Here is a 23,605-nt window from a genome sequence, read left to right as displayed (position 1 = left end):
TGCATATTTTTTAAAAATGCAGATTCACAGCTATACAGTGGAAAAATTATTTAATGTAATACATTGTCTGCCATATTCAGACCATAATATTTATAGCAAGTTATTTACATCATTTCATGAGTCTTCCTGTTTTTAGAGCTATTACTAGAATTTTTTAATGCTATCAATTACCAATAAATATTGAAAACTTCCTTAATTATATACCTATGTGCATTAATAATTTTCTGTAATGAAATATTTTTTTTCTGTAATGGATTTTTAAATGATCATCTGTTAGCTGAGCCTTTAAAAGTTTTGATGCATTCATAGCTGCATTAATTCATTATTTTAATTTAAATTCAAGTTACTTAACACATAGTATAGTATTGGTTTCAGGAATAGAATTTAGTGATTCATCACTTACATATATCACCCAGTGCTCATCACAAAATGTACCCTCCTTAATGCCCATCACCCATTTAGTCCATCCTCCCACTCACCTCCCCTCGAAAAACCCTCAGTTTTTTCTCTATAGTTAAGAGTCTTTATGGTTTGCCTTCCTTTCTGTTTTTATCTTATTTTGTTTTTCCTTTCCTTCCCCTAGGTTCATCTGTTTTGTTTCTTAAGTTCCACATATGAGTGAAATCCTATGGTATATGTCTTTTTTCTGGCTGACTTTTTCCACTTAGAATAATACACTCTCATTCCATCTATGTCATTGCAAATGCAAGATTTCATTTTTTTGATGGCTGAGTAATATTTGATTATATATATATATACCATCTCTTCTTTATCCATTCATCAGTCAGTGGACATTTGAGCTCTTTCCATAATTTGGCTATTGTTGATGATACTGTTATAAACATTGGGGTACATGTGCCCCTTCAAATCACTATTTTGTATCCGGTAGATAAATACCTAATAGTGCATTCCTGGGTTATAAGGTCATTCTATTTTTAACATTTTGAGGAACCTCCATACTGTTCTCCAGAGTGGCTGTACCAGTTTGTGCAAGTTTGTATAAGAATACCAACAGTGCAAAAGTGTTTCATTTTCTCTGCACCTTTGTGAACATCTATTGTTTCATGAGTTTCATGAGTTGTTAATTTTATACATTCTGACTGGTGCAAGGTGGTGTCTCATTGTGGTTTTGATTTGTATTTCCTTGATGATGAATGATGTTGAGCACCTTTTCATGTGTCTGTTAGCCATCTGGATATCTTCTATGGAAAAATGTTTATTCATGTCTTCTGCCCATTTCTTAACTGAATTATTTGTTTTTTGGGTGTCAGTTTGTAGATATAAAAACCCATTTTAATATGATCTACTTTCAGTGTATAGACACAAATTCTCAAAGTTGGAATGTCTTCTAGTCCAGCTCTCCCACTGAATGTTTTTGGATCTTATCTACCTAATCATAGATATGTAGATCTAAACTGGTTATCTAGCTTCTTACTATCTCCTGAAAACTGTTTTTGTTTTTCCAGAATGCTTTAATAGGCAGTTGTTTATGTTGATCTCAAAGTTGCCTCCCTGTAATTTTTACCTATCTTTCTTCCTCTCATCCAAAGAAAGCTTTAATCTTTTCACATTGTAGTCCTTCTCATGTTTAGGCATGTGTCACATCAACCCCTTCCTTTCTCAAAGGACTTCTCTTCTTTAATCCAAACTTTCTGAATCCTTCATATGTCATGATTCTTTGTCTCTTTTGAGGTGCAGAACTGAACACAAGGACTATTGTATAAAACATTCATTACCAATAGAAGAGTTACATTTGAAAGTCATATTATAATAAAGAATAATGATTATACTTTTTGATTAGTCATAAATATACATTACTTTACTTAAGTATTGAATTAAGTGTTTTTAATTATTTTTATTAACTTTATCTATCTTGGTATATCTTTTATATATTTTATCAATGATGACCACTTTTACAAATACTGAGTCTTTTAATTACTGGAGGTATGTTGTATAATTTACCTTTTATCTTTATGAAAAACACATAACATTATTTAAGAGTCAATTGTGCTAATATTTCAAGGATTTTAAAACTGAACATTTAGTTAACATACATTTAATGGTTGGTTGGCTTTAATAATTTCTTCTTCCTCCTCTTTTTTTTCCCCATTTCTTTTTGACAGTTTCCTGTGGGTTGATACAGAGAACCATCACAATTGTGCCTGGTATGGACTTGTTGTCTGGGACATATATATTTGCGGTCCTTTTAGCATGTGTCGTATTTCAGTCTGGCGCCCAGGAGAAAAACTACACCGTCCGAGAAGAAATGCCAGAAAATGTTCTGATAGGCGACTTGCTGAAAGACCTCAACTTGTCACTGATTCCAGACAAGTCCTTAACATCTCCTATGCAGTTTAAGCTAGTGTATAAGACTGGTGATGTGCCACTGATTCGAATTGAAGAAGGTACTGGTGAGATCTTCACTGCTGGAACTCGCATTGATCGTGAGAAATTGTGTGCTGGTATCCGGGTGGAAACCCGTTGCTTTTATGAAGTGGAGGTTGCTGTTTTGCCAGATGAAATATTTAGACTGGTTAAGATACGTTTTTTGATAGAAGATGTAAATGATAATGCGCCATTATTCCCAGCAACAGTTATCAACATATCAATTCCGGAGAATTCGGCTATAAACTCTAGATATGCTCTCCCAGCAGCCATTGATCCTGACATAGGAATAAACGGAGTTCAAAACTACCAGTTAATTAAGGTATGTTTTAAAAACACTTTGTTCAAGATAATTCATTTTTAAAAGGCAAAATAAATAAGTAAATAAATAAAAGGATCTTTGTGTACTTCAAATTTTGAGTAAGCCAACACCCCAATTTTTTTTAAGTTTAAGCATAGTGGGGGAAACTCATCAATGCAATTCTTGTGATTGCATGAAGTTTATGAATTTTTATTTTATGTATATTTATTTTCAAGCAGTTGCTTATGTTTCCCTTAACAATATATTATAGTTGTCAGATAAGGAGCTCAGCCTTGCTACTTGCAATAAATAACTTACCCAATACCTTACTTTTAATTTGTCTAGTCATGACTCTGACACAAGGTGGACCTAAATAAGCAAATGTAAACATTAAGAATGAATACACAAATCTATCAGTTTTACTCAGTGATCATTTTAGATAGGAAATTTTCTCTCGCCATTTGAAAAAATGTCAAAGAAATTTATTTGAGTGGTGAATAGAACATTTTTATTACTAATGTTTCTATACATATATAGAATAATAAATGTTCTTCATGGTGATTTCAAGCCAAGACAAGATTTTTAAGCATCTCTTGAGTCATCAGAATGAGATTTAATTTTAGCCAATGTGATGCTAATGTTAAACTTTGTTCTAATTCTTTGAAAACATAGAATATTCATTTGCTATAAAGGGTATGTAAGATTTTTAGCCAAAAAGTTTCAGCCTATCTGAAGAACCTATTTTGGTCTGACTTGGGTCTTGGGATAGGGAAGGCAGAAGGAAGAATAGGTGGAATAATTGTATTTGAAATATGTGCAGAGGGATCTTATTTATCAAGTGAATGGGTGATTCCTTTTAATCACCTATATAGTACATAAGATAGTAGGAAACTCAGATTTGGATATTGAAATAGTTCAATGCACTTGAATGGTCCTGGAAAATGTGTGAAAGAACAAATGTTCAGACTTAATATAGATTAGTTAAGGAATTTTTAAAGTTTCATAAACATTTTCTGATTACTCACTATCAGATTATTATGATGAACATAATGGCCAATGTTACAAAAACACTCTAAGAACACAGAAATATTTTATGTATATCATCTGAAGATTTTAGCTTAGAAGATGTATAATATTGGAAAACTGCTCAGCTGATGATGATATGTTGTAAAGACATATTTGTTTATAAATGCATTCAGGAATAGAAGGTTATAGATTTCTTGAGCTAATTCAAGTGAAATGCATACTAGCACATGAGTATAAGAAGTAAAAACAGAAAGAAGGGATAGAAGATTTATAAATGAGCATTTTTTAGGTAAGATCCCTGCAAAGGTATCTCCTTATCTTATGAAATGGGAAAATATGCAGGATTCAGAACGATATGGATCACAATTTTGTGCTTAATGCTGACTAGATATGTCACCTCCAGCTTAATTTTTCTGACCTTTAGTTTTTTCAATCATAATATGAGGATGTTGATGTACATGTCACAAAGGCAGAATTGGGGGAATAAGTACCCAGTAGAAAGTAGATAGACCTGCCGATGATTTTTGGAGATGCTTTAAATTATTTGTTTATATATATGTGATATTTATCACTTTAAATTGTAAGTTGTATAGCAGAGTAGATACTATCTCTAAAACAACACTATCCAATGTAACTTTCAGGAATGATAAAAGTTCTATAATCTGTGATAGCCAATATGGTAGCTGTTGGCAATATGTGGCCATTAAGTACTTAAGATGGGGTTAGTGCTACCAAGTAACTGAATTTTTAATTTAATTTAATCTTAATTTTAATAACCACAAGTGGTTAGTGGCTATCATATTAGATAGCAGAATGAAAACACAGAATAAGTTTATTTGGAAAATAAAAAATAACATATAAAATCAGAATGGGACCTTACCAAATTCAAATCAGGTATTAGTAATACAGTCTCTCCACCAACCATCAAGACAAATGTATTGCTTTGAAATGCAGTGTTTTATTATGTCAAATAAATTATTTCTAAGAATAATTTTGTCATATCTCCCTCAGGATAGCATAACAAATTTACAATACATTTCTGATTTGCCTTGAAAGCTGCTTAAGAAATTTAAATAAAACAAATAAACCTATTGGCATAATTTTAGCTTTGTTAAAATCCATTTTCATTTGAATTTCTTTGCGATATTATCAGCAAATAATAAAAAGACAGGCTCACTAGAGGTTATTAGATGAGTCTTAGAAATAAAATTGCTCTAAAATTTCATTCTGTTTTAGAATGTGTGATAAGGCAAAAGTGAACTACATGATCTACTTAAAGTCTTGAGGCATTTGGATGGCTCCATGGACAAATAACTGTCTTGACTGCTTATTAAAGATAATGAGTATGACAAAGATTAATGAGTATGGAACGTAAAACATAACCCCAGGCATGCAGAGGGCTATGACATGGATGACATTAACTGAGTATACTTTGACTTCAAAAAGGTCTTATCATGAAAGTGCTATGTATGCTGAAGGGATAGGAAGATTAAATAAAAAGAAAGAAAATAAACATGTTAAGATTTATCCATAAAATTTAATAAGTGTTACAAGTAGGCCAACCATAATAATAACTTCTGTCCTGCAGAATGAGGTGAAAATTTAATTAATATTAATTTGTTCTATTTTTGTTGAATAGACAAGACTGCAAAATCACAGTTTATCCTAACTAGGGATATATAAAATGTATATGTAAAGTTCAGATAGGAAAGCGAGAGAAGGGGGAGATATAGGGAAAATTTTTAGGGAAAAATAATTCAATTTACACATGAAGGGGTCTTGTTACTGACAATTCTATATTTATTAACTGAAAATAAAGGCAGTGGTGGAAAAGATTTATTGAATGTATCAAAAATGTATATAAGTAACATGAAACTTAGAATATTTATCTTAAAAATTAATATATAAATATTTAACTTAATTTTTACTTTTTTGTGATATTATATATGCTTTGGCATAAACAAGGAAAGCATTATTATTGTACATTTTGAATACTTTGAAAATGCATTTCAGAGTAATAATTTATTTTGCTTATGTTCATATGACTAGTAAATGATAAAGTTGGGGACCAGAATAAGGTCTTCTGACTCTTAGATTTAATTGACAGACAAGTAGATAGGTAACCTTGAGGATGGGGATCACAACAAGTTCATGATATAAGAGGAAGGAAGAAGAAATAAAGAGGCAAAGAAGAAAAAGGAGAAAGTGAGAAACGGAAGAATGAAGTGATTACCAAATAATTCTGCTTAGTACAAAGAAAATTATGTTAAAACTTATCTACGTGACATTGGCAAGGTTAATTTTCAACTTTTTAAGAGATTAGGACTTACTTTTTTTTGAGAGAGAAAGAGAGAGAGAGTGCCAGTACACCCATGGGTGGGAGGAGGGGGAGGAGCAGGAGAGGAAGAGAGACTCTTAAGTAGGCTCCATGCTAGGCATGGAGCCTGCATGGGGCTCCATCTCATGATTCTGGGATCATGACCTGAGCCCAACTCAAGAGTTAAATGCTTAACCAACTGAGTCACCCTGGTGTCCCAAGATTAAGATATTTTCTAAGGAAAAAAAATGATTCATTGAAAGTTTCTAATGTTGGTTGCCACTTAAAAAAATACCTAGAAGCAAAAATCTTCACTTTTCCCTATGTTTCAAGTAAAGTCCAGCTATGATGCAAATTCCTCATGGTATTTTGATATAATTTCCCATAATTTGAACTACCTGTGCTAAATATTTATAACTAAGTATATCTATCTATACATACATATGTGTATATAAATAACATATATACACATATACATACATATATGTTATATATTTTATATATATAAATATACATTATTTATATATATTATAAATATATTGTTTTATTAAATGTTATTAAATAATATATTTTAAAATATTTTATTATATATTATATATGGTATATACAGATATATAAATATCTGCATCTAATTGTGCAATTAGCAATTGAGACCTTGCAGTATTTGAAGCTTTTGGTCAAGAGTAAGACATTACAGGGGAGCCTGGGTGGCTCAATTGGTTAAGCCACTGCCTTCAGCTCAGGTCATGATCCTGGAGTCCTGGGATCAAGTCCCGCATCAGGCTTCCTGCTCAGCAGGGAGTCTGCTTCTCCCTCTGACCCTCCCCACTCTCATGCTCTCTCTCTATCTCATTCTCTCTCTCAAATAATTAAATAAAATCTTAAAAAAAAGAGTAGGACATTACAGCATCTCTTTAACTTTCACCTTGTTATTGTGATGGCCTGTTATTTATTAAGCTTTTTACCACATTCTAAGTCTTGTTGACAGGGAAGACAATATTTTCACAAATAGAAATAAACTTCAAGTACCCAATCTGATTCAAGATATGGATATAAACCACAAAGACCTACTTCTTCCTATGGCTGGAACTGAGGGTAAATTGTGTAGTAATATTTCATGTCTTCATTTTCTGCTTCAGATTTCCATCTTCCTCACATATATCAATAATATTTCTATACTAGTCCAGTGACATGTGTTGATTGGTTCCCTTGAAGCAGGCATGACAATGTTTCAAAGGTTGACAGTTTATGCTGACAGAGCATGAAGATCAAGTTTTTCTCAGATCAGTGATCCTACTTGAAACCCTTACCCATTTTGCCCATTCCATAAAGCATCTTTACCTTTTCAACCAACCATAAAAGAAAATTTAATCTTGGGCAGGTCTTTTCACATAATCAAGATTCAGGCACCTATTTCTATTTTATTTAAAACCAGATATAAATATTTGGTCTTTACGTTTAATGCTAAACGAGGACTAAATATCTTTCCTCTTGATCAAGAGTTTGGACTTATGAAACTAAGGTTAGGGTGAGATTTGTTTTGAAGTGTGGGATTAGAAAATCCAAATTGTGAAAATCTTCACTACAATTAGATTTAGTAATCTTGAATTAAATTGCCAAGAATGAGGCATCCGATAATATATCCTGGGGACAAAAAGCAAACAAACTTTATTATTCTGAAGGAACTATTATTTCCTTATCTTATGTAACCATAGCTCAAAGTGGTGTGAAGTAACTTATCAGGAGCAATGAATAAAGATTCACTAATGTTATTGCAGGCAGAACATGTAGACTATAACAATGTGTTCATCTTAGAAAGCATAGTTACTTCTAAGAGGATGAAAGGAGTTAGAATATAGTGATTTCCTCATTTTTCAAATATAAGATGAAATTTTAACTAGAAGTTTATCCTTTCAAAGCTAAAATAACTCAATTCTTTATTCTCTGATTTATATGATGTGCAGGTTAACATTTTTGGTCTGCTAAAAAGCAAAAGAGATGACAAATCAAATGCTAATGACTATTAGTTTCCTAAAAACTGAAGGTTATTATCAAAATGTATCTTCAGTGAGAAAAATGAAAACATAAAACTCATTTTCTTCATAAATGGATCTTTTTTAATGCTCTCAATTCTTATTAAAATGAGTGTTTGGCACTAATAGGATTAAGTGACATTTATTAAATATATTTTTAAAAATTTTTAAATTTCACTTTGATTCCAGTATAGTTAATATACAGTATTATATTAGTTTCAGGTGTACAATATAGTGATTCAACAATTTCATACATCACTTAGTGCTCATCATGGTAAGTGTACTCATTAAACCCCACCACCTATTTTACCCATACTTCCACACACATCCCCTCTGGTAATCATGAGTTTGTTCTCTATAGTTAAGAGTCTGTTTCTTGGTTTCTCTTTCTTTCTCTTTCTCATTCTATTTCCCTTGCTTGTTTGTTTTGCTTCTTAAATTACACACATGACTGAAATCATAAGGTATTTGTTTTTCTCTGACATATTTCACTTAGCATTATACTCTCTGACTCCATCCATGTTGTTGCAAATGGCAAAATTTCATCTTTTTATGGCTGAATAGTATTCCATTCTCTATATATAAATGTATATATATATATATATATTTACATATATATATATATATATATATATACACACACACACACACACACACATATATATATACCACTTCTTCTTTATCCATTCATCTCTCCAGGGACACTTGGGCTGCTTCCATAATTTGGCTATTGTAAGTAATGCTGCTATAAGCGTTGGGTTCATGTATGACTTTGAATTAGTGTTTTTTGGGTTTTTTGTTTGTTTGTATTTTGGAGGTAAATACCCAGTAGTGCAATTACTGGATCATAGGATACTTCTATTTCTAACTTTTTGAGGTACCTCCATACTGTTCTCCACAGTTGCTCCACCAGTTTGCATTGCCACCAATAGTTCAAAGGAATTCCTTTTTATCTACATCCTTGCCAAGACTTGTTTTTTCTTGTGCTTTTCATTTTAGCCATACTGTAAGTGTGAAGTGATATTTCGTTGTAGTTTTGATTTACATTTCCCTGATGATGAGTGATTGTTGAGCATCTTTTCATATGTCTGTTGGCCATCTGTGTGCCTTCTTTGGAGAAATGTCTGTTCATGTTTTCTGCTCATTTTTAGTTGGATTAATTCTTTTTTGGTGTTGAGTTTTATAAGTTCTTTGTATGTTTTGGATACTAATACTTTATTGGATATATCATTTACAAAGTATCTTCTCCTATTCAGTACATTACCTTTTAGTTTTGTTGATTGTTTCCTCTGCCGTGAGGAAGCTTTTTATTTTGAATAGTCCCAATAGTTAATTTTTTGTTTCTTTTCCCTTGCTTCAGGAGGTATATCTAGAAAAATGTTGCTACAGCTGATGTCAGAGACAATACTGCCTATGACTTCTTTAAGGATTTTTATGGTTTCAGTGCTCACATTTATGTCTTTAATCCATTTTCAATTTATTTTTGTGTATGGTGTAAAAAAATGGTCCAATTTCATTCTTTTGCATGTAGCTGACAAGTTTTCACAAGACCATTTGTTGAAGAGACTGTGTTTTTCCCTTTGGGTATTATTTCCTGCTTTGTCAATGATGAATTGAACATATAATTGTGGGTCTACTTCTGGGTTTTCTATTCTGGTCTTTTGATCTATGTGTCTATTTTTGTGCAAGTACCACACAGTTTTGATTACTACAGCTTTGTAAGATAAGTTGGTCTGTAATTGTGATACCTACAGCTTTTTCTTTTTAAGATTGCTTTGGCTATTTGGGCTCTTTCATGGTTTCAAAGACATTTTAGGATTGTTCTAGCTCTGTGGAAAAATGCTGTTGGTATTTTGATAGGGGTTGCATTATTTTTTTCTCAAGTTTTATTTAAATTCCAGATAGTTCACGTATTGTGTAATATTAGTTTCAGGTACAGAATTTAGTGAGTCTACACATACGTAGAAAACCCGGTGCCCATCACAACAAATGCCCTCCTTAATCGCAATCACCTGTTTAACCTATTCCCCCACTCTCATCTCCTCTGGTAACCATCAGTTTGTTCTCTATAGTTAAGAGTCTGTTTCTTGATTTTCCTTTTTTTCTACCCTATGTTCCTTTGTTTTGTTTCTTACATTCTACATAGGGACTGCATCAAGTCTGCAGATTGCCTTGGGTAGTATAGGCATTTTAACAATAATTGTTCTTCCAATCCATGATCATGGAATGTCTTGCCATTTCTTTGTGTTGTCTTGAATACTTTCATCAGTATTTTATAGTTTTCAGAGTGAAGGTCATTCACCTCTTTGGTTAGTTTTATTCCTAGGTATCTTATTATTTTTGGTGCAATTGTAAATGGGAATGTTTTCTTATTTTCTCTCTCTGCTGCTTCATTATTTGTGTATAGAAATGCAAAAGATTTCTGGACATTGATTTTGTATCCTGTGACTTTACTGAATTCATTTATTAATTATAATAGTTTTTCTCTGGTCTTGGGTTTTCTCTATATAGTATCATGTCATCGGCAAAGAGTGAAAATTTCAGTCCATCCTTACCAGTCTGGATGCTTTTTACTTCTTTTTGTTGTCTGATTAATGAAAACTCTCAGTTTTCCCCCACTAAGTATGATATTGGCTGTGGGTTTTTCATATATGGCCTTTATTTTCTTGAGGTGTGTTTCCTCTAAAACTACTTTGTTTAAGATGTTTATCATGAATGGGTGTTGTAATTTTTTAAATGTTTTTCTGTGTCTATTGAAATGATCATATGGATTTATCCTTTCTCTTATTGACATGATGTATTACATTGATTAATTTGCAAATATTGAATCGCTCTTGCATCCTGGGAATAAATCTCATTTGATTGTGGTGAATCATTGTTTTAATATATTGTTGGATTAGGTTTGCTAGTATTCTGTTGAGGATTTTTGCATTTTTCTTCATCAGAGGTATTAACCTGCACTTATCTTTTTGTGTGGTGTCTTTATCTGTTTTTGCTGTCAGGGTGATACTGGCTTCATAAAATGAATTTGGAAGTTTTCCTTCTTCTATTTTTTGGAATAGTTTGAGAAGAATAGGTATTAACTCTTTAATTAATTAATTAATTTTTGTTACATAAATGAACCCATTTATTATAGGCTAGCAATGTTTCAGATGGTGGAGCTTCTACTGGTCTTTCAACTCCTTCAGTCTTCTGATGGCAGATTTTACTTTACAGCAGAAGTGGTGTTGTAAGTCCAGGTGCCACTGGTGATGGTTTTCATGTAGGAGCCACAATGCCAGATCCCACAGTTCATCTTTTCATCTTGGTTTTGCCACAGAAGGAGCAAGTGTACTTGGTGTGCTGGCTTATATCAATCTTCTTCACCATTTTTTTGAGGGAAGCGCCATAACAGGTCTTGTATTTACCCACAATTCCAACCTTCTTCGTGTGTTTATCCGTGTCACTGCAAACTAGGTCTGAGCTTAGAGAGGCGGTATTAACTCTTTAAATATTTGGTAGAATTTACCTGTGAAGCAATCTGGTCCTGGACTTTAGTTTGTTGGGAGTTTTTTGATTATTGATTCAATTTCCTTCTGGTAATCAGTCTGTTCAAATTTTCTATTTCTTCCAACTTCAGTTTTGGAAGGTTATATGTTTCTAGGAATTTATCCATTTCTTCTAGTTTGTCTAATTTGTTGGCATATAATTTTTCATAATATGCTCTTACAACTGCTTGTATTTCTATGGTATTGCTTGTTTTTTTTTTTCTCTCATTTGTGGTTTTATTGGGTCCTTTCTTTTTTCTTTTTGAGAAGTCTGGGTAGAGGTTTATCAATCTTACTAGTGTTTTCAAAGAACTGGCTCCTGGTTTCATTGAGCTGTTCCATTGTTGTTGTTGTTGTTGTTTTCTTTTGTTTTGTTTTTGTTTTTAGTTTCTATATCATTTATTTCTGTTCTCCTTTTTATTATTTCTTTCCTTCTGCTGGTTTGGTTTTTATTTTATTTTTTTCTAGATGCTTCAGTTATAAGGTTAGGTTGTTTATTTGAGATTATTCTTGCTTCTTGAGGTAGGGTCCTATTGCTATATACATCCTTCTTAGAACCATTTTTGCTGTATGCCAAAGGCTTTGGACCTTTGTGTTTTAATTTTTTATTATTTTCATGTACTTTTTTATTTTTTTCTTTGATTTCTTGGTTTACTCATTCATTGTTTTATGTAGCATGTTATTTAACCCCCGTGTATTTTTGGTCTTTCCAGGTTTTTTCTTGTGGTTAACTTCAAGTTTCATAGTGTTGTGATCAAGAAACATGGGTGGTTTGATTTTGACCATTTTGAATTTTTCGAGGCTGGTTTTGTGGCCCAATATGTGATTCATTCTGGAGAAAATTTCATGTGTACCTGAAAAGAATGTGTATTCTGCTGTTTTAGGATGGAATGTTCTGAATATATCTGTTAAATCCATCTGGTCCAGTGTGGAATTCAAAGCCTCTGTTCCTTTTTGATTATTTGTTTGAGTGATCTGTCCATCCCTGTAACTGGGGTGTTAAAGTTTGCTACTGTCATTGTATTCATATCTATTAGTTCCTTTATGTTTGCCATTAACTGTTTTATGTATGTGGGTGCTCCCATATTGGGTGCATAAATGTTTACAATTCTTATATTCTCTTGTTGTATTGTTCCCTTAATTATTATATAGTGCCCTTCTTGACCCTTTATACATTTTTGTGTTTTTTTTTTAAAGATTTATTTATTTATTTGAGAGAGAGAGAGTGCACATGTGTGCATGCATGAGTTGAGGGAGGGGCCAAGGGAGAAGGACAGAATCTAAAACAGACACCATGTTCAGCACATGGCTTGATCTCACAACCTTAAGATCATGACTTGAGCTGAAACCAGGAGTTTGACACTTAACTGACTATGCCACCCAGATGCCCCCTTTACATACTTTATTTTAAAGTATATTTTGTCCAATATAAGTAATGCTACTCTGGCTTTCTTTTATTTATTTTTTTTCCAATTTTTCATTTTATATGTAATTTTCTTAATGGTGTTTTGTATTTTGGAATTCTTCTTCCACTTCCCATATGTATTTATCATTTTATAGTTATTCATAATATATCCTTTATTCTCTTTTAACGTCTATAGCATTTATTTTTATTCATAGTAATTTTGTTTTATTTTATATTACTTTATTTTTTATTATATATGCATTTTTCAAATTTTTATTTAAATTCTTGATAGTAAACATATAGTGTAATATTGGTTTCAGGCATAGAAGTTGGTGATTCATCACTTTCATATACCAGCCAGTAATCAACACAAGTGCCCTCCTTAATACCCATCACCAATTTATCCCATCCACCTCCCACCTCCCTTCCATCAACACTCAGTTTGTTCTCTATAGTCAAGAGTTTCTCATGGTTTGCTTTTCTCTATTTTTCCTTTCCCCCATGTTAATCTGTTTTCTTTATTCCACATATGTGTGAAATAATATGGTATTTGACTTTCTCTGACTGACTTGGTCCACTTAGGATAATACAATCCAGCTACATCCATGTCATTGCAAATTATAAGATTTCATTCTTTTTGATGGCTGAGTAATATACATGCACAGACAAAGACACACATACTACATCTTTATCCATTGTCCACTTGATGGACATATTTTGGCTTTTTCTAAAATTTACCTATTGTTGATAATGTTGCTATAAACATTGGGGTGCATGTGCCCCTTGGAATCAGTATTTTTGTATCCTTTAAGTAAATACCTAGTAGTGCAATTGCTGGGTTATAGGGTGGCTCTATTTTTAACTTTCTAAGGAAGCTCCATATTGTTTTCCAGAGTGGCTGTACCAGTTTGAATTCCCACCAACAGTACAAGAGGTTTATCCTTTCTCCACATCCTCACCAACATCTATGGTTTCTTGTGTTGTTAATTTTAGCCATACTGACAGGTTTGAGGTGGTGTCTCATCATGATTTTGATTTGTATTTCCCTAATGATGAGTGATGTTGAACATCTTTTCATGTGTCTGTTAGCCATCTGGATGTTTTCTTTGGAAAAGTGTCTATTCATGTCTTCTGCCCATTTCTTAACTGGGTTATCTCTTTTTTGGATGTTGAGTTGGATAAGTTCTTTATAGATTTCAGATATTAACCCTTTATCAGATATGTCCTTTGCAAATATCCACTTCCATTCCATACACTGCTTTTTAGTTTTGTTGATTGTTTTCTTTGCTGTGCAGAAGCTTTTTATCTTGATCAAGTCCCAATAATTCATTTTTGGTTTTGTTTCCCAAACCTCAAGCAATGTGTCTAGTAAGAAGTTGCTGTAGTTGAGGTCAAAGAAGTTGCTGCCTGTCTTCTCCTCTAAGATTTTGATGGATTCCTGTCTCACATTTAGGTCTTACATCCATTTTGAATTTATTTTTATGTTTGGTTTAAGAAAGTGGTCCAGTTCCTTTTTGCTGCATGTTGCTGTCCAATATTCCCAACACCATTTGTTGAAGAGACTGTCTTTTTTTTCCCATTGGATATTCTTTCTTGCTTTATTGAAGATTAGTTGACCATATAGTTGTGGGTCCATTCCTTGGTTTTCTCTTCTGTTCCATTGATTTATGTGTCTATTTTTGTGCCACTACCATATTTGATGACAACAGCTTTGTAAGATAGCTTGAAGTCCAGAATTATGATGCCTCCAGCTTTACTTTTCTTTTTCAAGATTGCATTGGCTATTCAGGGTGTTCTGTGGTTCCATACAACTTTCAGCATTGTTTGTTCTAGTTCTGTGAAAAATGCTGATGGTAATTTGATAGGGATTGAATTAAATGTATAGATTGCTTTGGGTAGTATAGACATTTTAGCAATATTTGTTCTTCCACTCCATGAGCATGGAATGTGTTTCCATTTCTTTTGTCCTCTTTAATTTCTTTCATCAGTGTTTTATAGTTTTCAGTGTACAGACCTTTCACCTCTTTGGATAGATTTATTTCTAGGTATCTTATTGTTGTTGGTACAATTGTAAATGGGATTAATTCCTTGATTTCTCTTTCCACTGCTTCATTATTGGTGTATAGAAATTAAACAAATTTCTGTACATTGATTCTTACCTTGCAATGTTGTATTATGTATTGGTTCTACCAATTTTTTTGGTTGAGTCTATCAGGTTTTCTACATAGAGTATCATGTCATCCACAAAGAGTGAAAATTTAACTTTTTCTTTGCTAATTTGGATGCTTTTTATTTCTTTATTTAAAAGATTTTATTTATTTGAGAGAGAGAAGACATGAAGCAGGGGGAGGGGCAGAGGGATAGAATTTCAAGCAGACTCAGACTCAGACACTGAGCATGGAGCCTGATGTGGGGCCTAATCCCAGGACCCTGAGATCATAACCTGAGCTGAAATCAAGAGTCGGTTCTTTTAACCGAGTGAGCTACCCAGGTACCCCAGGATACTTTTTATTTCTTTTTGTTGTCTTACTGCTGAGGCTATGGCTTCCACTACTATGTTAAATAACAATGGTGAAATTGGACATCCCTGTTTGTTCCTACCTTAGAGGAAAAGCTCTCTGTTATTCCCCATTGAGGATGATATTAATTATGGGTCACATTAAAATATAGGTTGTAAACCTCAGTGCAGCAGAAAAATAAGGTCAAGATGACAGTGTTTTGTGCTTTTCTGAGCCTCAGCCAAAAAATTGTTTCAATTGTCTTCTTAACATTCAAACTTGATATATGCTGATTTAAAGTACAGGGTCTTCCCAAAGCAGTAAGACTAAGAAATAGTAAATTCCTTTAGGCTTTATTTGTTCTTTTGCTAGCTCTTTTAGGTGTATGGCTATCTTGAGTATTTGAGATTTTTCTTGTTTCTTGAGGTAGGCTTGTATTGCTACATAATTCCCTCTTATGACTGCTTTGGCTGCATCCCAAGGATTTTGAACTGTTTTGTTTTTATCTTCATTTGGTTCCCTGTATTTTTTTATTTCTTCTTTAATTTCCTGGTTAACCTATTCATTCTTTAATAGAATGTTTTTTACCCTCCATGTATTTGTGGTCTTTCCAAAATTTTCTTATGATTGACTTCAAGTTTCATAGCACTGTGATCAGAAAAGATGCATAGTATGATCACAACCTTGTTTTTGTTGAGGCATGATTTGTAACCTAGTATGTGGTCTATTCTGAAGAATATCCAGGTGCACTCAAAAAGGAATTATATCCTGTTGCTTCAGGATGAAATTTTCTGAATATATCTGTGAGGTCCATTTGTCCAGTGTGTCATTCAAAGCCATTGTTTCCTTGTTTATCTGCTTAGATGATCTGTCCATTCATATAAGTGGGGTGTTAAAGTCCCCTACTATTATTGTGTTATTATCAAAGAGTTTCTTTAGAGTTGTTATTAAATATTTTATATATCAGGTGTTACCAAGTTGGGGGCACAAGTATTTGCAATTGTTGGATCTTCTTTTTGGGTAGACACCTTTATTATGATATAGTGCCCTTCTTCATTTCTTGTTACAGTCTTTGGTTAAAATCTAGTTTTTCTGATATAAGTATGGCTATTCCGACTTTCTTTTGATATCTGTTAACATGTTTGATTTTTCGCCATTCCCTCACTTTCAATCTGCAAGTGTCTCTAGGTCTAAAATGAGTCTCTGGTAGGCAGCATACAGATACTTCTTGGTTTTTTAGATCTATTCTGATACCTTCTGTCTTTTGATTGGAGCATTAACATTCAGAGTGATTACTGATAGATATGAATTTAGTTCCATTGTATTACCTGTAAAGTTGTTGTTTTTGGAGATTTTCTGTTCCTTTCTAGTCTTTGTTGATTTTAATCTCACTTTCCCACTCAAAGAGTCCCTTTATTATTTCTTGCAGGGCTGGTTTAGTGGTCATGAACTCCTTTAGTTTTGTTTGTCTGGGAAACTCTTTATCTCTCTTTCTCTTCTGAATGACAGGCTTGCTGGATAAAGTACTCATGGCTGCATATCTTTCCCATTCAGCACCTTGAATATATCATGCCATTCTCTTTTGGCATGCCAGAATTTTGTGGACAGATGTGCTGCTAACCTTATTTGTCTTGTCTTGTAGGTCAGGGTTTTCTATTCCCTTGCTTCTTCCAGGATTCTTTCCTTATGTCTGTATTTTCCAAATTTTATGATATTTCTTGGTGTTGACCTGTTTTTGTTGATTTTGGTGGGAGTTCTCTGTGCCTTGTGGATTTAGATGTCTGGTTATATCCCCAGATTAGGGAAGTTTTCAGCTACAATTTACTCAAATCAAACTTCTGCAAATTTTTTCCTCTCTTCTTCTTCTGGGACTCCTATGAGATGAGTGTCATTATGCTTTATTAAGTCACTGAGTTCCCTAATTCTACTTTTATTTATTTATTTATTTATTTATTTATTTATTTTTATTATGTTCAGTTAGCCACTACATAGTACATCATTAGTTTTTGATGTAGTGTTCAATGATTCATTAATTGCATATAACACCCAGTGCTCATCACAACACATGCCCTCCTTAATACCCATTACCCTGTTACCCCATCCTTCCACCACCCTCCTTTCTGAAACCCTCAGTGTGTTTCCCAGGGTCCCTAGTTTCTCATGGTTCATCTCCCTCTCTGATTTCTCCCCCTTCAGATTCCCTTCTCTTCCCCTATGGTACTCTGTGCTATTGCTTATGTTCCACATATGAATGAAACCATATGATAATTGTCTTTCTATGCTTGACTTACTTCACTTAGCATAATGCCCTCCAGTACCATCCATGTCAATGCAAATGGTAGGCATTCTTCCTTTCTGATGGCTGAATAATATTCCATTGGATATATGTACCACTTATTCTTTATCCATTCATCTGTTGGGCATCTCAGCTCCTTCCCCAGTTTGGTGATTGTGGACATTGTTGTCATGAACATTGGGATGCATGTGCCCCTACTTTTCACTACATCTGTATCATTGGGGTAAATACCTAGTACTGCAATTGTTGCTTCTTAGGGTAGCTCTATTTTTAGCTCCTTGAGGAACTTCCATACTGTTTTCAAGAGTGGTTGTACCAACTTGCTTTCCCACCAAGAGTGTAAGAGGGTTCCCCCTTCTCCACATCCTCGCCAACATTTGTTATTTCTTGTTTTGTTAATTTTGGCCATTCTAACTAATGTAACTGTGGTTTTGGTTTGTATTTCCCTGATAGTTTAGGATGATTAACATTTTTTTCATGTCTGTTAGCCATTTGTACATCTTCTTTGGAGAAGTGTCTACGTCTTCTGCACATTTTTTGACTGGGTTATTTGTTCTCTGAGTGTTGAGTTTGAGAAGTTCTTTTTAAATTTTGGATATCAGACCTTTATCTGTAATGTCATTTGCAAATATCTTGTCCCATTCCATGGGTTGCCTCTTTGTTTTGTTGACTTTTTCTTTTGCTATGCAGTAGTTTTTGTTTTGATGAGGTCACAAAAGTTCCTTTTTCCTTTTGTTTCCTTTGTCTTTGGAGATGTGTCTTTTTTTTTTAAAGATTTTATTTATTTATTTGAGAAAGAGAGAGAGAGAATGAGAGATAGAAAGCACGAAAGGGAAGAGGGTCAGAGGGAGAAGCAGACTCCCTGCTGAGCAAGAAGCCCAATGTGGGACCCGATCCCAGGACTCCAGGATCATGACCTGAGCCGAAGGCAGTCGCTTAACCAACTGAGCCACCCAGGCGCCCTGGAGATGTGTCTTGAAAGAAGTTGTTGCAGCCGAAGTTGAAGAGCTTACTGCCTATGTTCTCCTCTAGGATTCTGATGGATTCATGTCTCATATTGAGGTTTTTCAACCATTTTGGGTTTATCTTTGTGTATGGTGTAAGAAAGTGGTCCAGTTCCATTCTTCTATATGTACCTGTCCAATTTTCCAAACACCATTTATTGAAGAGACAGTCTTTTTTCCATTAGGTATTCTTTCCAGCTGTGTCAAAGATTAGTTGGCCATAGAGCTGAGGGTCCATTTCTGGAGTCTGTATTCTGTTCCATTGGTCTATATGTCTGTTTTTGTGCCAATACCATGCTGTCTTGGTGATCACAGCTTTGTAATATAGCTTGAAGATGGCAAATGATGTCCCCAGCTTTGTTTAGCTTTTTCAACATTCCCTTGGCAATTCAGTGTCTTTTCTGCTTCCATACAAATTTTAGGATTGTTTGTTCCAGCTCCTTGAAAAATGCCAATGGTATTTTAATAGAGATGGCATTGAATGTGTAGCTTGCTCTGGGTAGGATAGACATTTTAACAATGTTTACTCTTCCAATCCATGAGCATGGAATATTTTTCCATCTTTTTGTGTCTTCCTCAATTTCTTTCATGAGTGTTGTATAGTTCCCAGAGTATAGATCATTTACCTTTTTGGTTATGTTTATTCTTAGGTATCTTATGGTTTTTCTTGCTATTGTAAACAGAATACATTCCTTAATTTCTCTTTATACAGTAACATTGTTAGTGTATAGAAATGCACCTGATTTCTGTGCATTGATTTTGTATACTGCCACATTGCTGAATTGCTGTATGAGTTCTAGTAATTTGCAGGTGAAGTTTTTTGGGTTTTCCACATAAAGTATCATGTCATCTGCAAAGAGAGAGAGTTTGACTTCTTTGTCAATTTGGATACCTTTTATTTTTTATTTATTTTTTGTTGTTGCCTGATTGCTGATGCTAGGACTTCTAGCACTATGTTGCACAATAGTGGTGAGAGTGGTCATCCCTGTCGTGTTCCTAACCTTAGGGGAAAAGCTGATATTCGTTGTGGACTTTTCATAGATGGTTTTTATGATATTGAGGAATGTTCCCTCTATCCCTATACTCTGAAGAGTTTTAATCACGAACAAATGTTGTATTTTGTCAAATGTTTTTTCTGCATCAATTGAGAGGATCATATGGTTCTTTTCTCTTCTTTTGTGAATGTGACCTATCATGCTGATTGATTTGTGAATGTTAAACCACCCTTGCATCCCAGGAATAAATCCTACTTGGTCGTGATGGATAATCCTTTTAACGTATTGTTGGATCCTATTGGCTAGGATCTTGTTGAGTATTTTGGCATCCATGGTCAGTCAGAAATATTGGTCTGTAATTCTCCTTTTTGATGGGCTCTTTGCCTGGTTTTAGGTCAGGGTAATGCTGTCCTCATATAATGAGTTTGGAAGTTTTCCTTCTGTTTCTGTTTTTTGAAACAGTTCAGTAGAATAGTTATCATTTCTTCTTTAAATGTTTGGTAGAATTCCGTGGGAAGCCATTTGGCCCTGTACTTTTGTTTTTTGGGAGGTTTTTGATTACTGCTTCAATTTCGTTACTGGTTATTGGTCTATTCAGATTGTCTATTTCTTCCTGTTTCAGTCTTGGTAGTTTATAAGTTTCCAGGAAGGCAACCATTTCTTCCAGTTGGCCTAATTTCCTGGCATATAGTTGCCGGTAATAATTTCTAATAATTGTTTCTATTTCCCTGGTGTTAGTCATGTTCTCTCCCCTTTCATTCATGATTTTATTAATTTGGGTCCTTTCTCTTTTTTTGCATAAGTCTGGCCAGTGGTTCATCGATCTTATTAATTCTTTAAAAGAACCAGCTTCTAGTTTCATCCATCTGTTCTACTGTTTTCTGGTTTCTATTTCATTGATCTCTGCTCTAATCTTTATTATTTCTCTTTTCCTGCTTTGTTTAGGTTTTATTTGCTGTTCTTTCTCCAGCTCCTTTAGGTGTAAGATTAGCTTGTGCATTCGGGATTTTTCTAGTTTTCTGAGAGAGGCTTGGATGGCTATGTATTTCCCTCTTAGGACCATCTTTGCAGTATCCTGTAGGTTTTGAACTGAAGTGTTTTCATTCTCATTGATTTCCATGAAATCTTTAAGTTCTTCTTTAATTTCCTGGTTGACCCAATCATTCTTTAGCAGGATGCACTTTAATTCCCAAGTGTTTGAATTCCTTCCAAATTTTTTCTTGTGATTAAGTTCCAGTTTCAAGGCATTGTGGTCTGATAACATGCAGGGGATACTCTCAGTCTTTTGGTATTGGCTGAGACCTGATTTATGACCCAGTATGTGGTCTATTTGGGGGAAAGTTCCATGTGCATTCAAGAAGAATGAGTATGCTGCTGTTTTAGGGTGGAATGTTCTGCATATATCTTGAAGTCCATATGGTCCAGTGTGTCATTCAATGCTCTTGTTTCTTTGTTGATCTTCTGCTTAGATGATCTGTCCAATGCTGAGAGTGGAGTGTTAAAATCTCCTACTATTAATGTATCATTGTTTTTTTTTTTTTAAAGATTTTATTTTTTATTTATTTATTTGAGAGAGAGAGAGAATGAGAGATAGAAAGCACGAGAGGGAAGAGGGTCAGAGGGAGAAGCAGACTCCCCACTGAGCAGGGAGCCCGATGTGGGACTCGATCCCGGGACTCCAGGATCATGACCTGAGCCGAAGGCAGTCGCTTAACCAACTGAGCCACCCAGGCGCCCTTAATGTATCATTGTTGATATGATTATTTATTTTGGTTAACAGCTGGCTTATATAGTTGGCTGCTCCCATGGTGGGGGCTTAGATATTTACAATTGTTAGATTTTCTTGTTGGATAAACCATTTAAGTATTATATACTGTCCCTCTGCATCTCTTAATACAGTGTTTGGTTTAAATTCTAATTTGTCTGAATAAGAATTGCTTCCTCAGCTTTCTTTTGAGGTCCCTTGGCATGAAAAATGATTCTCCATCCCCTTACAGTCTGGAGGTGTCTTTAGGTTCAAAATGAGTCTTTTCTAAACAGCATATGGATGGGTCCTGTCTTTGTATACAATCTGCAACCCTCTGCCATTTCATGAGAGCATTTAGGCTGTTCGTGTTGAGAGTAACTACTGAAATATATGTATTTATTGCCATCCTATTGTCTGTACAGTCCCTGTTTCTATGGATTGTCTCTGTAAATTTCTGGTCTATATTATTCTTGGGGTTTTTCTTCTTTTATAGACTACCTCTTAATATTTCTTTTTTTTAAGATTTTATTTATTAATTTGAGAGAGAGAATGAGATGGAGAGAGAGAGCATGAGAGGGGGGAGGGTCAGAGGGAGAAGCAGACTCCCTGCTGAGCAGGGAGCCCAATGCAGGACTCGATCCCAGGACTCCAGGATCATGACCTGAGCCGAAAGCAGTCACTTAACCAACTGAGCCACCCAGGCGCCCCACCTCTTAATATTTTTTGTGGGGCTGGCTTGGTGGTCACATATACTTTCAGTTTCTGCTAGTCTTAGAAGCTCTGCATGTCTCCATCTGTTCTGAATGACAGCCTTGCTGGATAAAGTATTCTTGGCTGCATGTTCTTCTCATTTAGTACCATGTCTTGCCAGCTCTTTCTGGCTTGCCAGGTCTGTGTGGATATGTCTGATGTTATTCTGATGTTTCTTCCTCTGTATGTAAGTAATCTTTTCCCCCTAGCTGCTCTCAGGATGTCTTCATTTGTTCTAAGATTTGCAAGTTTTACTATTATATGTTGGTGCTTTGGTCAGTTCTCAATGATCTTGGGAGTGGTCCTCTCTGCCTCTTGGACATGAATGCTTGTTTCCTTCCCCAGATTATGGAAGTTCTCAGCTAAGATTTGCTCAAATATACCTTCTATTCCTCTCTCTTCACTGCCTCAGGGATCCCAATAATTCTTTTTTTTAATTTTTTTTTAAAGATTTTGTTGATTTATTTGACAGAGAAAGACACAGCGAGAGAGGGAACACAAACAGGGGAGTGGGAGAGGGAAAAGCAGGCTTCCCGCAGAGCAAGGAGCCTGATGAGGGGTTCTGTCCCAGGATCCTGGGATCATGACTCAAGCCGAAGGCAGACACTTAATGACTGAGCCACCCAGGTGTCCAAGGATCCCAATAATTTTGACATTAGAACTTTTCATGGCATTGTTAATCTCTCTAAGTCTGTTTTCTTGTTTGTTTGTTTTGTTGTTGTTGTTGTTGTTTATCCCAGGCTTCCTCATTTCCTTCCTTTCTATCAGCTTATCTTATAGGTCACTAATTCATTTTTCTGTCTCATTTACCCTCACTGTTAGACTATCTAGTTTAGACTGCATCTCATTCATAGCACTTTTAAATTTGACCTGATTAGCTCTCATTTTTGCCCTTAGAGATTCTATATTGCTGCTAATGGTTTTCTCAAGCCTAGCTATTGACTTTATAATTGCTACCCTGAAGTCTATCTCTGACATCTTGCTTATATCCATATCCATTAGGTCTGCGGGAGAGGTCATTGTCTCTGGTTCTTTTCTTTGATGGGAGTTCCTCATCTTATTCATTCTGTTGAGGCATGGTTGAGGGAATGTATAGAGTCCAAAATATCAACCACAAGCCTGGCAAGATGCACCCTAGGAAAATCCAGAACAGTCAGAAGCCACCATTGAAAAAACAAAGTCAAAATGAAACCCAAGAATAAAATTTATAAAATTAAAAAATTAAAATTAAAAAAAAGAGAAGAGAAAAAGAAAAAAGGGAAAAGCTGGGAAGGGGAGGCTATAATCTCTCTGTGTGGGCATGGTAGGGTGTTTGTTTTTC

General features: G+C 34.5%; 1 protein-coding gene and 1 pseudogene across 2 annotated transcripts in view; one reads left to right on the top strand and one right to left on the bottom strand.

Annotated features, from left to right (window-relative positions):
- The window catches only part of PCDH11X (protocadherin 11 X-linked), a 649,257-nt gene that overhangs the window by 61,433 nt on the left and 564,219 nt on the right, over nucleotides 1-23,605 (top strand). The window contains exon 2 of one of the 2 annotated variants that reach the window (XM_027607541.2): nucleotides 2,124-2,707. In XM_027607541.2, coding sequence (XP_027463342.2) covers nucleotides 2,168-2,707 — 540 coding nt within the window. In that variant the 5' untranslated portion in view covers nucleotides 2,124-2,167. Of the gene's footprint in view, nucleotides 1-2,123; nucleotides 2,708-23,605 lie in introns of those variants that run through there. The other variant, XM_027607545.2, reaches the window with a different exon arrangement.
- The window catches only part of LOC113931176, a 33,631-nt pseudogene continuing 21,252 nt past the window's right edge, over nucleotides 11,227-23,605 (bottom strand).

The sequence above is a fragment of the Zalophus californianus genome, chromosome X (assembly GCF_009762305.2).
Source record: "Zalophus californianus isolate mZalCal1 chromosome X, mZalCal1.pri.v2, whole genome shotgun sequence".
In the NCBI taxonomy this organism is placed as follows: Eukaryota; Metazoa; Chordata; class Mammalia; order Carnivora; family Otariidae; genus Zalophus; species Zalophus californianus.
This window is presented reverse-complemented; position numbering and strand designations above follow the sequence as displayed.